At 42.7% G+C, this 17,682-nt stretch overlaps 3 protein-coding genes across 3 annotated transcripts in view; 1 reads left to right on the forward strand and 2 right to left on the reverse strand.

The window, feature by feature from the left end:
• The first annotated feature begins 2,250 nt into the window (after positions 1-2,250).
• Positions 2,251-3,028, forward strand: C1H21orf140 (chromosome 1 C21orf140 homolog). The gene is given in 3 exon segments (XM_054061145.1): positions 2,251-2,403; positions 2,406-2,973; positions 2,976-3,028. Coding segments are annotated over 3 exon segments (774 nt in total).
• A 7,568-nt stretch (positions 3,029-10,596) lies between these two features.
• SMIM11 (small integral membrane protein 11) lies at positions 10,597-14,397 on the reverse strand. The gene is made up of 3 exons (XM_009567115.2): positions 14,288-14,397; positions 12,491-12,670; positions 10,597-10,756 (listed from the first exon to the last, which is right to left on the reverse strand). Exons 1-2 carry the CDS (start codon positions 14,306-14,308, stop codon positions 12,503-12,505), a joined length of 189 nt encoding a protein of 62 aa, XP_009565410.1. The 5' UTR covers positions 14,309-14,397; the 3' UTR covers positions 10,597-10,756; positions 12,491-12,502.
• KCNE2 (potassium voltage-gated channel subfamily E regulatory subunit 2) overlaps positions 14,369-17,682 on the reverse strand; it is a 109,662-nt gene continuing 106,348 nt past the window's right edge. The window contains exon 14 of the mRNA XM_054059559.1: positions 14,369-14,403. The gene's annotated coding sequence lies outside the window, so the exon portion shown is untranslated. The remainder of the gene's footprint in view (positions 14,404-17,682) is intronic.

The raw sequence follows: 17,682 nt of genomic DNA on the forward strand, positions 1-17,682 counted from the left end.
TTGTACTAGCTCTGTTCTGAGAAGTTTAGGATTCTTACTTTAGACATTGGCTTAATTTATTTCCTGAAGTTTCCACCTTCTTCTGTTTCAGTCCTGAGGCTGTCTTTGATTTTGGCAAGTGCTTCTCTTCTTGGTTCCATCATGGATCAAGAGCTGAAATTTCACACTTTTGGGAAGTCGGTTTTAGCACTAGAAATGTTACTTTGGCATGGGACTTTAGCCAGTGTTCAGGACTTCGTCAGACAGCTAGAGGGGAAAATAGTTTTTTTTAAATTGGGCACAGTATTTGTTAGAAAAAGAATCCTAATTTTTCTCATCCCATGTAAGACTGGAAGAGAACCAAACTGCCAGTAGAATAATGTTCTCAAGTGTTGGTTTTGGAAAAAAGAATTTCAAACCTATAAAACATTTTATTTAGGTAAAAAAATAAAATGTTAAATTTCAGCATTAGCAACTTAATTCTAGCTGCTTCATGTAATATAATACAGCAGTAAAAACGTTCACTGTTTGCCTAACATCCTGCCTACTGTTTATGCATATTCCATTACGTTCTGTATTTCACTATGTTTTTATTTGTCATTTTAAAATAAAGGGTTTGTGATGATTTCTAGTTTGCATATAGAATGTGGTTACTGGTAACATAATAACATAATTACTACTGAAATGGGTAATTGGTATGTAACTGATAATTTTATCCTAATTGCTTCAATAATATGGACTTTGTTCAGGGTTAATTGGTAAATTTGTTATTTAGCTAAGTGGTACATGGGAATTTGGTGAAGCACCAAAAAAGTGCACTGGGAGGGAGGGTCACTGCTCACCCCTCATTTGTATACCCAGACAGTAATGGAGAAGCTGATGCCCAGATCTCAGCCTTCAGGGCACTGCATTGCTGCCAGGGGCAGACTGTGGTGGTAGGGCAACAGGACAAGGGCAGGAGACATCAGTGTACTGGCTGAAGGATAAGAAAGCGAGCAGAAGTACCTTCTCCCAAGTGCACTTGTGAGGCAGGGGCTATGACTAGAGATTTTGCCCTGTGTGGCCTTGCTAGGGGATTTTGCAAGTCTAAAATTACAAAAGGAGGAAAGGTCCCTGCCCCAGATATAGACATGGGGTACGAGTTAAAAAGAGGCAAAAAGTAACACAGCAGACTAAAGGTACTACAGGAAATAGAATAAATATTTTTGTGTCTCAGCCCAGTGCTTTACGCCTGCTGCTCAAATTTTTTAGAAGATATTGAGATGCTAGAACCATGAATAATTGTTTTTCAGGTAGTTTAACAGGTGGATCTACGTCATATATGTAGGTAGATGGATAGATAGATAGATAGATAGATAGATAGATACCTACCTACCTATATACATACATACATATGAATGAGACAGAGGAGAATCTACTTCTCAAATTGTTACTGTGAAAAGGATACAAAAGCAGTCCATCAGTCCCATCTCACTACATATCAACTGCATTATCATTGGCATTTTCATAACCAGTTAGGCTCAGACCAGTTAATGGGTGTTGAAGGAGCCAGGGCTGGATAGAGATTCAGGCATGGTAGCTAAGAGCATCACAGTAAAGTTGTGTGTGTGCATCTGCAGAACAGGTAAGAAACTGGATAGGTCAAAATAGTCTTCCTGCTGTTCCACAAACAAACATTTTCTGCCCTCAGTGCACCTGCACACACGTATACGCTTGCACACATACACAGACACACGCACACATCTTCCCCTGACTGTTCCCATCTTCCCAGGCTGGCTGCACCCTTCACTTTGCCACATGCTCCTGCAGCCCTGTTTGACTTGCCACGGCAGCAGGGTGATACCTGTCCAGCCTTCTGGCTCTGACCTACATTTCAGCCTGTGTTCACATAACATCACCTTGCAATGCTGCTGGGATTGGGTCTGCTTGTCAGAGAAGATCATGTGGGGGTTGAGAAGTCCTCCTTCCTCTCTTAACAAGACACCTGCTGTTCAGCCCCCTCCTCCAGCCAGGGGGATTTCAAGGCCACATCTTCCATGAGGCCACACACTTGCCAGGAAGGAAGGGAATGGTTTCTGCCACTAGTCTCAAACCTCAGATACTGGCTCACTCTCCATGCTGACTCTGAGCAGCTCCTTCCTCTACATCCCTATCCTTCTGGACCCCTTTCAGAAGTGCCTGCTGGCCCTCACAGGCACGTGGTGCCCAAGCACCCACTTAGTGCTTTGAGAGAAGGAACCAAAGGGTGCATTGTGAGCTCTGCAAGTCTTTATGGGCCTTGAGATACCAACACACACAGGCTTCACAAATCTGCTCTTCAAGTACATAATTTGCAGGGGCTGCTTTGATGCTGCTTCAGGGAGGCAGTGCCAGCAGTATAAAAGAGCTTTCACGACACTGCAGCTTAACAGTTTCAACACTGTTTTTTTTTAAGGGAAACAAATATTCCAGAAAGTATTATAACAGGAGAAAAAGTAGCTGAGGAGGCCAGCCTATGCTGGCCAGTAGGGGCACTTGCTCACGCTGGCAGCTGCCAAGTGTGAGTGCCCTGGATGTACAAACTGCTATTAAGAGATGATTTGCCCACCCATCAGTAGAACAGTATCGTTCAGGAGTTATGTGACTCTCTGACCATGGCCAATGGAAAGGGTGTAATTGTGACAAGGGATAAAACACAGTGTGTGGAGGCAAAAGATCACAATGTGCAGGAGATCGGAACTCTGCTGCCAATCCCACCAGCAATCTACATGTCCAGCACTGAGTATTGCTCTGAAGTTGCTAGAGCAAATAGCCATGAGCTTCTTGTCGTGCCTTCATCTTACAACTATCTCTATCTTATGGATATCTCCCGGTCTTCTCTGAAATGCTTCAATATAAACAACAGGAAGCACTTTGTCCTGAGGTCTGTTGAGAAGACCCACTCCTACAGGTGTATACTTTTCAGGGACTTGATTGTTAAAGGAATAGAGAAGATTACCCCAAACAAATGCAAGGTACGATTGGTAGAGTGAAGAGATGGGAGAACTACTACCTTGGCACACATTCTTAAACAGTTTTTCCTGCTGTCAAGCTTCAAATGTGTTTTGATTGATGTTGAACAAGTTTATCTGCTTCAGTCCTGTTGAGCACTTTCCCTAGGGCACAAACTTAAAAAGCACGCCAATGGCACTAATTAAAGAGATAATTTCAAATCCAAACGTTTCATTTTAGGTGTATTCCATGACTAGGCTGGTGTGTGCTACACTTGCACCAGAAAAGGACAGTTAATTTGCCGTATCACAAAATTGTAGATGTGGCACTTCGGGACATGGTTCAGTAGGCATGGTGGTGTTGGGCTGATCTTGGAGGTCTTTTCCAACCTTGATGATTCCATGATTCTATGAAAATGGGCCAAAGCATACCTAAAATCCAGTTTAACAGGCTTTCTCTGCAAATTCCTCTGTTATGGGAGTCATAAGACTATGCTTCAGATGTAAATGCCCTCAATTTCAAGAAAGACTGGGCTGCAAAATGAATTCTGTAGGTCAAGCCTGCCTTGGACACCAATGGTACATCTGCTCCTGAGCAGGGAATATGCTGGACCATGACTGACACCAGTCTACAGCTTAAAGAAGTCTGAAGAATTTAATGCGACTTTCCCATCATAAACACATTAATATCTGATATCAGATCAGTAGTTCATTACAGAAAGTACCTTGCTTCCAACAGCAGTCTGCAATAAACATTTCAGTGACAGGTAAAAGAAATCTTTCTAAAAAGGAAGCTCCTTTCTGAAGACTGACAATTAGTAGTTGGTTCAGGCTTGAAAATATGGTTCAGTCTCTCCAGATAAAATATGGCACTCATCATTGGAAATTTTCTTATCCATGGCATCCATTACTGAGATATAATGATTTCTCATGGAATTGAGTTCAAAAGATTATTTATGAGTGAGGCAAAGTAGTATTTTTTAACAGCATATTTTTCAAGTTCATGGAAAGCTTTCTTGTTTTTTTGAAAGTGGATCCCAATTTACATTCTCTCTGTTGCTCATTACTGGGTATATGTTTATCATGTACTTCTAAGAGAATAAATACCATGAAAACAGAGAAGAAATAAGTTGTCAGATGATTCACAAGTTCACTAGAACATTTTGATACACTGAGGCAAATCTGTGCAGTTTTTCCTATGAGTGTGGAAACCATCTAAACAAGCATTATAATTTGGTGTGGCAAAGAGATATCTAAAAAAGGGAGACTTATCAGCCCTCAGAAGAATCCACGCATGTAATTCTATAGAGATGAGATGTGAATATACAGAGAAAAATAACCATCTTTTCTCAGCTTCATATTCATCAGCAAAAACATCTGCTCACTTTTTACAAATATGGATGTAGCGGAGAATGGAAAATGAGGTGCTTCAAATGCAAGGAGGAAAGAGTTGAGGGGAAAGGAGAGGGACTGGAAAGGGACAGAAATTGTTTTTATTGTCCTGGAATCATGACCCTGAACATAATTTCACATTGGCTTGAAGCAGCAATTGCTCCACTAAATAGCGATGGATATGAAGTTGTGTGAAATCAGCATGAGGAAAGAAATAGGGCCAGCACCTCTTTACCACAAGGATAGGCAGTAATTGCACAATACCTTGGTTTTCTTAAGAAACAAATGATGCACACCCCATTTTCCCAATGACTCTTTACCTTCACCTGATGACGCTGGACTTTACTACTGGGCAGAAATAACAGTACACTACACTCGCATCAGCACAAACCAAATGACTTCATTGCTGCATTCTGGATTCATATGGAGAAGAATGAGACCAAGCCTGAATGGCTCTGAGTCCCAGACTGCTGCCTTACTGGAGCTCAGCCTTACCAGTCTCTGTGCCACAGCTTACGCAGCTACAGGTTTAGGACATGTTACAACACTTCTGCATTGGTAGGGTATGTCTTCTGCCATCCCTAATTCGCAGTGGAGTCCATGGGACCAGGTAGAGATTCACCTGCTTTCTATCCATTTTAGAAATGAGGAAGTATCAAAAGGAAGTAATTTGTGGCAACTGGAATTTATCAGTCTTTCCCAATTTGCATTCTTTGGTAAAACGAGGGTGAAACCTCCATGAAGGGTTTCATAGAAACAAGCATGAGGAAAGAGGAAGTGTTTGGTGCTACCTCTCCTAGAAAGCAAGGGTAAAACATCCTTTCCCTGCAAAGGCTGGGAAGTCTTCACTAAACACCTTCACTCTTCCTCCACTTCAGAGGCTGAAGGCTGGTGAAACTTTTCTACCCAGTCCTATTTAGTGTGTATGGAAACCTGTGGGCAGGAAAAAGAATTGAGTCTGAAATGAATTTTGCTATTTTATGTAAAATCCTCTGAGATGAGTCGTCTTCTTTCTTCCTCCCTCCCCCTTTACTGCTGCATAAGCGTAATTACAACCCATGTTTTCTACAAAATGTTGTAACCCTTTGTACCAAAGAAAAATATTGTGGCTCATACAGTTCTGACTCAACTGGTAATTTAGGATGACAAGCAATTCCTTTAACATATGACTAAACGAGCTGATAGGAGGATGTTACCAAATAGCATGCATCTTATTCAAGAGCACTTGAAATAGCATGCATGAGTCTAATATCTTCTTAGTAGGATTTTAAATGCCTAATGTTTTATTAGGTTTGCTTGCAATAGCTCTTGTAGTGGGGCTCAGTACACTTGACTATTGCAGGATGTCAATGGAAATCTCTTTGTTCCCACTCATAACTCTGTCCGCGTGACTGAAATGCACCAGTAGAATAAAATCTTTGCATAGAGAGGACAGGCAGATGCCAATGCATATGTTGCTGAAGAAGCTGTAACAGATGTCCCTCTACTCTAAGCTAGCTGGAATGCAAATTGCCTGAATTTTCATGATGTCTCATTGACTAATTACTTCTAAATGCTTTTCCAAGCTTCATCTTCATGGAAAAAAACATTTATTTTCCTCCAGCTCATGAAATAGTCATATAATGACTGGGTCAACATATTTTTTTCCCCTTTATTTCATGTCTTCTGTCCTAATAGCATACTGCAACCCAGGGCACAGATGGGACAAATGCAGCTGGGGCAAGAGCCTACAGAGATCTAAGCCAAGGATGTAATGATGGAACACGTTGTGAGCTTTTGTGACTGAGCAGGTAGAGTAGGGCCCATTTTGTGCCACACCTGAGAACCAGGAGAAGGCTGGCCATTGCTCAAATTCCAGCCTCTGTCTCTGTGAGCTTGTTCCTTGACATTTTCTTCTACAGCAACCATGTGTAGGAGGTATGGAGAGAAATGCACAGAGGAAAAGAGGGATACAGGAACAACATTCTATATAAGAAATGCAAAATAAGAAAATTGTTTTAGGAAACAAATATATGTAAGGCCCAGACTCATTTATACAACTTAAACTGCACTTAACTGTCAGTGTCTGATATTTCTTGTTGGCTAGCTCTAAGCCTTCTCACATCAGTCAGAAACACTAAGCCAGGAAATTAGCCTGAGTTTAGGCCAGAAGAATATGAATCACAACAAATCGAAAGAGCCATAAGTACCACACCATTAGAAGCTGAGGCATTGGAGAGTGAAACCAACCAACCAGGAAGTCCAGGAAACAAAAGTCTACTAAAAAGGGATAGTCACCCATGCTGTGTTTCTAGTGATCAATAGGAGGCAGCTATATACATTCTCTGCTCTCTGACAACCATCTCAAGAGCCTTTGGATAGACCAGAAACAGTCCTGTGGTGAAGCAGCCTTTGACGCTGGTAAACGCAAACATTTTCAATAGCTCTCTCACCAGATTCAAAGGAGAAATTGATGCCATGTGGAGATACACATGAATACATGCCTAATCACTTACTTGTGCCCAAACAAACTTTTTCTCTACAGGAACATATGAGGAGTCCATTGCTATGCAGATAATTGTTCTGGCAACTACTGGGTATTTCTGTTATCTGCTGGAGAAGGGCCAGCTGGTACTCTCCTTCTCCCCAAGACTGGTACACCCCTATGCCAGTTAAGGTCCAGCTGAGCCTCGATTATATGCTGTGCTTGCTCCAGTAGCCAAGACAAATGAGCTTCAAAAGACAAACCCAACCTCTGGAGGGACATGGGCTGTGTGTAAACATCCAGTCACCTCCGAGCCCTCAAACCAGGTTGTCACTTACAGCCACCCCATCTGAAAATAGGCTTTGGCACATGTCCAAAGGGGAAATATAAACTCAGGTTTTAGAAATTTTACCTGATCTGTCTCCATAAGCACATGTGGATTGTACACTTGTTTGTTTTCCATGTGACCAGGAGCATGTCAAACACAACACTATCACAGGGTGGTCATCTCCTTCGTGTGAGGTCTATCAGCTCTTCACTAAACTTGACTTGAAAGCTGAGATTAGTACATAGTTAATGAATAGGGAGAGATTGTATCTTAAGAAGCAATTTTGCAAAGACTGTGAAGCACTCGTAAAGGCTAAAACAAATCAGGTTTGTTTCAGCATAGTCTACTGGTTTCATGACAGAGGTGGAAAGGGGGCTATGAGAATTTGCTGCAGTGCTCCTCTGGTCAGAGTTGAGGCCAGAGGCTGACAGTCAGCAGGTAGGGAGAGATGCTGACTCTCACAAGTTACGGCTGGGATCAGGGAGAACTGTGAAGGACACTACCCCAGACAGAACATTCGCAGGGCAGAGAGAAGAGAAGAGAAGAGAAGAGAAGAGAAGAGAAGAGAAGAGAAGAGAAGAGAAGAGAAGAGAAGAGAAGAGAAGAGAAGAGAAGAGAAGAGAAGAGAAGAGAAGAGAAGAGAAGAGAAGAGAAGAGAAGACAAAACAAGACAAGACAAGACAGCTGGATTTGCTGATTGTTGTTTGCATGTGAGGCTCTTGGAAGAGCTGAAAAATATCTAGCTCCCTGACTTGCAGCACAATGGCTTAAGAGTAATCTCTCCTGACCTGAGGTGCTGCTCAATTCTTTATTACTACACAAGGATTTTGGCTGTTGTTTAAAACACACAGCCTTCATGTTAGTAAAAGAAAGACTAAAGGTGCAAACACTATACATTTAAAAAGCCAGTAATCCTCTTACTTTCTCGGTCTTCAACACTTGGCACTGGTGACAATGGCAACATCTGATAGCTAAAGACCTGTGCAAGTGATGTATTGCATACGGTTCAGCTGCCCATCTATACAACATGAATGCTCTTTTTAAAACAAGTAATTTTATGGAACTGGGAAGCAGCAGAGACTCTGTAGTTCTGTAGGCACCAGAAGAGTGTAACCTGGCTTGTTTATTGAGATGTGAACATCTACTAGAGGATCCTGTGTAGATCCCCTGCTGTCTACAAGCTGTGCACTCATACACACCACTTCAAGGCTCTCTCTCCTTGCTGCCTCCTCTCAGTTGCAGAAAATCAATCAAATTGAATTCTCTGTTCCTCTTTTAAACTTTCCAGGACTAATCGTATAACCCTTCTTCTTTCAGTAAGAAACCAGGTCCCCAGCTCGTTTCCAAATGAGAAACTGAAACAAATCTGAGCTGCTATCTCCCCCCAGTGTCTGCATATTTTCTTGTTCAAGGCTGCAACTGTGGCTCATAGGACGTCCAAGGATAAAAGAAAACTGCTGTAACGTATCCAGTGATACCAGAGATTGAAACTCTACCCTGGTATGTCAGAGAACAGATATTGGTTCAAGTTTGGGAATGGATAAAATCTCTTCCTATTTTGCAAACTCCAGCTGTGACACCCATCACGAGTTCTAGGGGTTACCTATGCCGTACTGCTGCTCCGAAATTAAGGGAAAAAAGCAAACAGGATGGACCAGATTTGAAGACTTATGCATACAAAGAGATTTTATGATCTGGCTGTAAAGGCAAAAAGGTGATGTGGAAGACTTCTGAGGAGACTCTTCACAGCTGCTTTCTCTCAGGGATAAAAAACGAAGCTCCTTGCATTAACCCTCTTCTTGTGCATGTCTAGTAAGGGAAGGGCCATAGATTTTAATACCAGTCTTTATTGCTCTAGGTGCTAAATGGTGTCCGATTGGTGCCCTATTGCTTTGATGGTAAATTACTTGCTTTAAAGAGAGATTGTACACTTTTGATTCTGCTTAGATGGCAACTGTTTTGAAGTAGAGGATACCTCTGCTTCAGTTTAAAAACCAAAAAACTCATTATTACTATTGGTCTACAAAAATCTACTCTTGGTTGAGAGTCAAAAAAAATGTAGATTGGGACCAATATTCAAAGGCAACCGGTGACCGTATGGAGCCAAGACATCGCCTACTTTTGAAGCTGGTGGATACTACACAGGGCTGACAATTTCCTGTTAGGGTGTGGGCATGTGGCTTAGCTAAATGCCTTGGTGCATTTCCCTCAATAGCTTTATAATTGAGGTGGTTAGTAGAGGCTGTTCTCACTGAGCATCACAGACCCTTTTAATTAAATTACCATTCGGTTCCACCTTCACATAGAGAGGTGACTGCTGAGACTGTAGAAGGAAACTGCTGTTTTACAATGCACTACAAATTCCCTGGCCTGGCAGCAAGGCTGCTGCAGCAAGGATATTGCTCTATCCCAGGAATGGGTTTCTGTAATACTTTTATTCCCCAGTCACCAAGGTGACTGCATGAACAGTGAGGTTTCAAAAAATCACTGCAGTTCCTAGGAACTCCAGCACAGCGAGAGCTCTCTGAGCATCAGCCATATCAGCTGCACACAAACTTGTTCAGGTAGGGCTTGTGTGAGGGACCTTACAGCAAAGTGTGCTGTTGCGAACAAAGCGGGCACCTCAGCCCGCAGCCACAGGGAGAGGGCAGGAGTGAGCCATCCCAGAGGCCTCCTACATCCTGCTGGACACCCAAGGCTTCTCCAACGGCCCTCCACTTCTCCTCTTCCTTCTTCTCCCCACTCCACTGTCAGATTTCAGCTTTACCTTAACTTCTAGAACATAGAAGGATCTAGGAAGTGCTTTATAATGGAAATGTGAAGGGAAACGTACTTGTTGGCACTGCTACACATGCCTAAGCGTTTATTTCTGTGAAAAAAAATCTACTCTGTTGATTAACCTACCACAACCCAGACAGCTTATCCTCCAGGATTTAGTGTTATTGCACATGCAGGAATAGCTAGCAATAGTAACGAAAATCCTCTCAGCTTCATAGGCGAAGTAGTAAGTGGAGAGCTATATATAGTTCTCAGGTACTGTGTATAGCAAAATAACATACTAAACCTCCTACCCCAAAACTTCCTCAAAGGAGACACTGCCATTTGCTTTAACCTGAGGAATTCCTAGGCGCAGAAAGTGGTTTGAGAAAGACCTGTCTGGAAAACTTCCTCTCCTGGGTTTGTTCATCTGGATTCAACAGATACTACAACTCTCAGATTTACACCCTTGCAGGAAGCAGCTGCTCTGAAGAAGGTGCACAGAGCCCTCCCCATTTCCTTCTGGCTGTCTATGAACCTTGTACACACCCATGACGGATTCAGAGTGTTTTTCTCTTTAAAACTAGCCACCTCCTTGCAGTTAATCTTTAAAAATTGCCTCCCCCGCAGCTGTAACTGTAGCATTTGAGTAAGCAACAACCAAGGCTATTACTTCTTTTTTTACAAACAATTTTTTATTGCATAAATAGAGGCTTAGGTATTTTGCTGTATGTATAAAACGCTGAGATACAGTTTAAGTGAATGTAACTTTTGAGGGTTTTATTCCTTTGACGCATCCTTCATGTACAGGAAGGCTTCGTTCTCCCAGGAAAGGAATCCAGTGCAAGATGCCAAATGTCAGGAAATCTGCAGGGTGGGGAAACAACAGTGAGAACAGCAGACATGATACACTGGCAGCACACGGGGCCAATTTGCTTGCGTGGCACACTGCAATCAGAGCTATGCACAGCTCTGTGGTGCTGACACTGGAGAGCATTTTTAGGGTAGAAGAATTCACCTCTTCTTGCAATTCTCTTACAGAAAGACACGGCTGACAGCCCAAGGGATGGCAGAATTTAGGAAGGACTGAGCCGCTGGTGGGCAACACTGGGTGACTGGGACAGTAGGATATTTTCTGTGAAATCAGAGATGCTTTAATGCCACTCATTCAGTAAGGTCAATGTCATATGCTGGACATAGAGGCTTTGTGGGATGAGCTTGCTACCCTGGTACAGCAAGCCCCTGGGCTATGGACTCTGTCAAACAGGACTCCGTGGGACCCTGCGCTGCACGCACAGCATGATGTAGCCTCCTCATTACAAGTTGCAGGCTTGCTCACTTGCAGGACAGCCCATCTCTCATTTGTTTAGCAACGAAACTCCAGATAACCTACTCTGACTTATTGTGCAAAACCAGAAAGAGGTGCTCTCACTGTATTTTCCAGGGGCTAGCCAAACTTTTTTAAAATAAAAATTTAAAATGGCATGTCTGCCCAGAGAGAAGTCCTCAATCTGATATAAACAGGATAATGAAAAACACTTCTGGTTTTGTTGCTTTTTCTGTGCGAATGAACTGCTTTGTTCCCTTGGTTATTTCCAGGGTCCCACTTCTAGTCACAAATTCAAATCCTTGTTGCACGAAATAAAACAGTGATATGATTTAAATCAAAACTAGTAAACGTCTCTAAAAACTGAAACTCTCTTTATGTGTGAGGCAACAACCTAAAAAGAGAAAGTTGGATTTTAGTTTAATAAAGGGTAACATTACATCAAACTCCCACTGAGCTTACAAAGGGCAGGCAGGAATAGAATTCCCATTTTGCTGCAAAACAGAGGGATGTGAAAGGAACTGATACAAAAATCACATACCAAACAAGTCAGGGAATATAATCTTAGCATTAGCACTCAATTTGCTAATGGGCTTGATCCAATACGGCAAAGGCTGCTCAGACTTTGAAAACAGAGGGAATAGGGAATGAATTCAGCAAATGAGGAATGAACCCCCAAAACTTGAAGAAATTTTGTAATACTCATCTTGCTGTTTTATGCAGAAAGTTGTCCATTTTTCTCAATGAAGTGTATACAGTGGATGTCACACAGCATAGGCTGTAGCATTTCTGTTACCTCAGGAAGTTCCATGATATGAGATCTGGCCCTTCCAGCTAAACTATCTGCAACTTGTCATGTATTTAACTAACATGAAATGGCTGATTCTATTCTATCTTAATTATGTCTCTTAAGGCCAAAAGGTCTTATTGCATCATCCTGTCTGGCATGCCCAATTTTTTGCCCAATTTAACCGTCTCTTTATGCATCAGGACTTCCTGTGCAATTGGTTGGGCATTAAAATTCAAGGAGATTAAGAGCAGAGAAGGAATACTGTGCTAAGATCTCCTAAATCATGAAACATGGCTGCCAATTTTCCTGCTGGTAACTGCAATTCTTACAAAGAATGGACATGATACAGGTGTTCAAATATGCTGAAACATCACAGTAGACAAATATTACAAGAACTCAGATAATGGTGATAGTTCTAATTGAACAATCCAAGTCAAAACATAATAGGATTATCAAACACCAGGATGTCAAATAAATTCTATACCTGAAAGACTCTTCAATCATCCTTCTTCTCTGCTTCCGTTTTCAATTTCTCTTCACGTTCCCTCTTCAGTCTTTCTTCAATTTTTTTGCTCTGGTACATTTTTACTCCAGCAAAGGCTAAGCAAAGAATCAACGTTTTAGCTGCCAAAATGTACATCAGCAATGGGAAGTTCTCCAAAGCCTGAAATGCAAAATAATATATTTAGGCAGCTACTGGAACACTTGGACAATTAAAAATGGATCTACAGCAACAGCATTATTCAAAGCAATGGTAATGCTCCTCTATTCATGCTTTTTTTCCTATAGGAAACTTTAAACTAGGCAGGTCAACATCTAGGGGAAAGCACAAAACCAAGTTAACTTCTCTCAAGCTTCTATATGAAGCTCCTTTGAGTAGGTCTTTGTTGCTTTTGCTTGCTTTACAGCAAATGGAATTTTGGCATGATCTGGAACTGAAGAAGGGGAAGAACTGCATATCTTAGGGTAAATGTAAAAGTCAAAATACTTCCGAACAGTTTCATGAGTGCATACCAGCTATCAGATGTGATCCCCAAAGACACTTTTGTGCTCCTATAAGTTTTAATCTATGGTAGTTTTGCAAGTAACTTGCCCAGATCTAGAAGGTATAGACAGACACCTTTAAACTAGAAGAAAAGTAAACCACCCACAGCCGTAAATGATTCAGTTTCAGTTTTTAATGCCTGGAACCAATTGAAATTGCAGAACATATTTCAATGTTATAAAAGCACACTACTGTTAAGTGCACATGGAGTGGAAAATATAATGTAAATGGGTAACACCGTGAACTGGGAATATAACAAGAGTGGCACAGACACTCAATGAAAGGAGTCTGTTCCAGAAGGATATGGAAGGTACATGAACTTCCCAGCCCACTGTCTCAAAAAGCCACCCAGAGAGAAGGATCAGTCCATCTTTCAGTGGTACACAGTAGGTTCACCATGCCAGCTCCCCCACAGCAAGTCTCCCAGCATCCCCTGTACCCTTAACAGGTCTTCCAGCACCTCATAAAGTTGTTTGGCTATTATCAAACTACTGCATTTAGAGAAAGCCTTGTATCCACATACCATTAGTGTAACACCTCAAAGCCCACAAATCAAAGGCTCAAGTGGGTCTTTTATAACACTGACCTGCTGCACATTACCCTTGACATCAGGCCACTCCCCTCTAATTTTGCAAGAATACCCTATCATCCTCTGTAAATCTCCCCACATATTAAAAGTCACAATCTCTTTAAACCACAGCTCTGCAAAACCAGAAAGGTGAAGCCAAGTCTTGGGGTTAGTGTTGTTTTCTTGACAAATGGTTTAATATGCTAAAATTATTCATATATGAGATAGTTGCTCAAACATTTCTCTGCCTTATACGCGTACCCTGCAGAGTGTTTGTGGTCCAAATACACGAAAGGCATAGTTAAGAAAACACCTTCCAGTAACAAAAGGAGCTGAAAAAAGAGCAGCTAGAGAAAAGTCTAGAAAGAGGAAAGTCAGGAGGAGCAGATGTGAGCAGAGAGGAGCTTGTTTGCCAGCACCGCACGCAGATCCAAAATGTAAAGCCCCAACAGCAAGTACTGGGGCCAGCCCACAACGTGCAAGCATATATAGCAAGAAAGGACAACAATGACTCCTCTGTCCCTGAGGCACAGACAGTGTGCTGGTTAATCAACTTCCACCTAGACAAGGAAAGCATCTTTAAACACAGGACCCATCCAAACACATCTTACATGCATCTGCTTCAAAAAGCAGAAATTCGCTGCTTTATGAATGTGAAACAATCTCACCTTCCAGTTAAATGCCACCATCTTGGCTGTGTGATGATATTGCTTGTCGCGCAGCCAGCTGAGCCCAGCACTGATGAATGTCACACTTCTAAAGGCACAGACCAGGGCAGAAGCATCTTAAAGAAAGGGAAATTGAAGAAGAATTAGCCAATCTGTTTCTACTCAGCATGTCCACCCTGCACTTCTCTGACAAGCTCATCTGCTGCACAGTGCCTGGCAGCGTATCAGTGACATGCAGTTCAGGAATGACCTTTATGAGCCTTTCTGGAGCTGAGTGACAGGAGCAACGTCTGTGCGGCTGAAGGACGGGGGTTTGACAAGTCCTGGGCAGGTGCTATGCTTGCTGAGAGCAGAGGCTGGGCTTCCACTGTGCTAAGCACATCCCAGCAGCTGCCCAACTGAAAACACAATGCTGGCTGCTTTTGAAAGCTTGACACATGCACACATCACATCACATCACTTCACTGATGTTTGAGATCTAGCAGACAGAAGTGCACCCAGAAGAGCTGTCTTGTGGTTTTCAAGCCCACCTGCCCTATTCGGAGTCTGAATGTCTAATTAATGCTTGTATTTAGTATAATTTAACAGTTCTCTCTAATGTACTAATAAATTAAATTCTCCACGCAGCCCACAATAACCAACCAGTCGCTGGATAGCTTGAGTGGTCAACCTATGTTTCAGAGCTGAACTTTAGGGCTGAGAAATGCCCAAGGGGATGCTGCAGGCTGCAGCACACAGCCACAATGCTGTCTTACAGTCTCCGCTGCTGCTCCATCAGGGCTGACATCATTTCAGCTGCTGGATTTCAAATTAAGCACGTTACCCTGACTGACCCCCTTGAGGTGTTTCCTGTATGCATAACACAGAGCCACTGTCAAAAAGCAGGAGGAAGCCCTACAGCTTAATCCAAACCTTTGCCAGCAGCTGGGCTTAATAAATCATCACCACATCACAATAGCTGCTGCTGACCTTAGAAACACGGAGTAAATATTCTTGCAGCTTCTGCGCTGCTCAGACAGCTTCTTCACAGATGTCCTTATTTCTCCATCTAGGGCATCCACTTCTCTTCTCTTCACCCTGCAGAGACCACCCTGGAAATGTCCCCTCAGAGAGACACCACTGGAGACCTCTGTTACTAAGCTATACCAAAGGAGTGGTGTGGCCAACTTATTTGTCATTCAGCATTTACTGTGTTGATCTTGAGTTGTGCAGCTCCCTTCTCCCATTGTTAAAATGTCAGGGCATCTGTGAACTAATGAGTCAGTAGTGTTACATCTCAAAAAACAAAAAAAAAGACATTTTAACATCTGATGTTTCCTCCAAAATTTCAGCAACTATTAAGATCTGAAGTCCCCTGCCAGATGGTCACAGCAAAAATCCCACACCAGGGCAGAATTTGGTTCTCAGTGCAGGGTTCAGATGGCTACATGCTTCTCAGTGAAACCCAAGTTACACAAGCCTGGCCTGATCTGAAGGGACTGCACTGCCCAGCTGGGGAGTTCTCATCTCAGAATGCTGACTTGGGTGGGGGCTTCATCAGGCACCATCTTCACTCTTCTCCTAAATTGCTGTACATTCTGTGCTTCAGTCAGAATCAATTTTGCAATGTCTTGTAAAAAGGCAAGAATTCAGCCATTCAAAGGCAGGCTAGCATCTGGCATATGATGCTGAAAACGGGGGCTTAGTGATTTTTTTTACGTACAGAGAAAGTTTTAGACTCAGCAAATGTTATGTGAGCCCATCTGTGGGGTTTGATTGCAGGGTACTGTCCCACCAGCAAGAAGCAGTGTAGAATGTGTATCACAGTGTGCACTCCTGTGAATGCTCTTGGCTGCGAGCTGATTATTTAAGTATTCTGCCTAAGACTTCCATAATATTTCTGCCCTGCTGAGACACAAGCCTGAATCTGTCAGAATTGTGTATCTACCAGGAATACCTGCACTGAAGTCACAAAGAACGGGAAGTAAAGAAATTCTTCCTTTGTTTTCAAGAGTGGTGTTTTGAGTCAAAACATTTCCTGTGAGAGCTGACACTTCTGCTGATGTGTCCTCACAGTGTCTTCTATGGCTGTAACTGAGCAGAAAAGCCACTGTTTTCTCCACATCATGTGCCACTAGCTTCCAGTGGTCAAGCACTTCCCCCCCATTTCATCTCTTGACTCTTCCCATCTCCATCTTGATCCAGACCTTACCAGATACAGCTGAAGTTCCAGGACAAAAAAAAAAAAACAAAAACATTGAGCTTGTGCAGGGAGAAGAGAGTGGGAAGAGGAAATAAAAAGGCAGGATTCATTTCACATTTGAAAAATGTTTGTCAGCACTGAGGTCGTCAATTCAAAAGCAAAAAGATCAGACACTGTACTTTCAAGGTTGTGATATCTTAAAAGCATGCAGGCAAATAAACAGCTGAAGTTTCATGTTTGCCTTTTCACAAGCAGATAAGGCACAGATACGAGTTCAGAACACAGCTACAGTCAGGCATTGTTCATTCCCCAGGAAAATGCAAGCTCCCTTAACAAACAGCACTACTGGGAACGGAGACTGGGCCCCCTGGAAGGTCACTATTACCTTCACTCACAAGTAAGGAGGTCTCGTGTTGAGCCATGTGAGAAAGAAAAAGGAGCTCTGCCTGAAGCCCTGCTGGAGACTGTAGCAGAAGCTCCATAAGCTATCCATCACCTACCTGTATACTCCTACACAGGGTAGGGATGAAATGATATTACTCTCAGATGTATCAGTGACCTTCTTCACTGTGATTGCACCTCACATTTACTAGGCAATTTACACTTGGACCTCCTCTACAAGGCAGATCAAGCTATCACAGACTAGAAAGAAAGAGAGGGTCTGCCTGTATCTCACATGTGAGAGCTGTACTAGCAATCCTCCATTAGCTTCAAACGCTGTGAGGTCTTCTGGGTCCAGAGCAGGCAGACAGGGTCACCAACACAACCCTAGAGGCTCATGTTCTCAGCAGAGCTCCCAGGGAGGGCTGCACCAAGTCCCAGAGCTAAATTTTAGCTGACATCAGCCCCAAGATCTCCACACAACGACACATTGTGCAACACAGACCACCCTAGACAGACTAAGGAGTTGGGCCCCAGTTCGATGGGAAGTCTGTGGTGGAGCACAGAATTGAATCCAGGTCTCTCAGCCACTGAATTACAGCTCCAGTCCACCACAGCAACCACATCACAGCCCAGCCACTCACACCATTGTTTGCTTACGCAGCGGCAGAATATCAACAGGCCTGCATGCACCAGAAAACATCTACACAGGCATTTGGGTACTCACAAAGCCACTTGAGTCATCTTGGCTTAACATCCCACTCAGCCTGCCAATAACTCCATCTACTCAACAAAATGGGACTCAAGATACTCTTTTGTTTACTGAGGATTT

This window comes from Cuculus canorus, chromosome 1, assembly GCF_017976375.1.
Source record: "Cuculus canorus isolate bCucCan1 chromosome 1, bCucCan1.pri, whole genome shotgun sequence".
Lineage (NCBI taxonomy): Eukaryota > Metazoa > Chordata > Aves > Cuculiformes > Cuculidae > Cuculus > Cuculus canorus.

What these genes read in the sequence shown, in the direction of transcription:
- SMIM11 (XM_009567115.2), bottom strand. Translation starts at nt 14,308, where the DNA reads ATGGTGGCATTTAACTGGAAG. An exon ending in TGGTGGCATTTAACTGGAAG is followed by an intron (nt 12,671 to 14,287) that starts GTGAGATTGTTT and finishes TTTGCATTTCAG; the next exon opens with GCTTTGGAGAACTTCCCATT.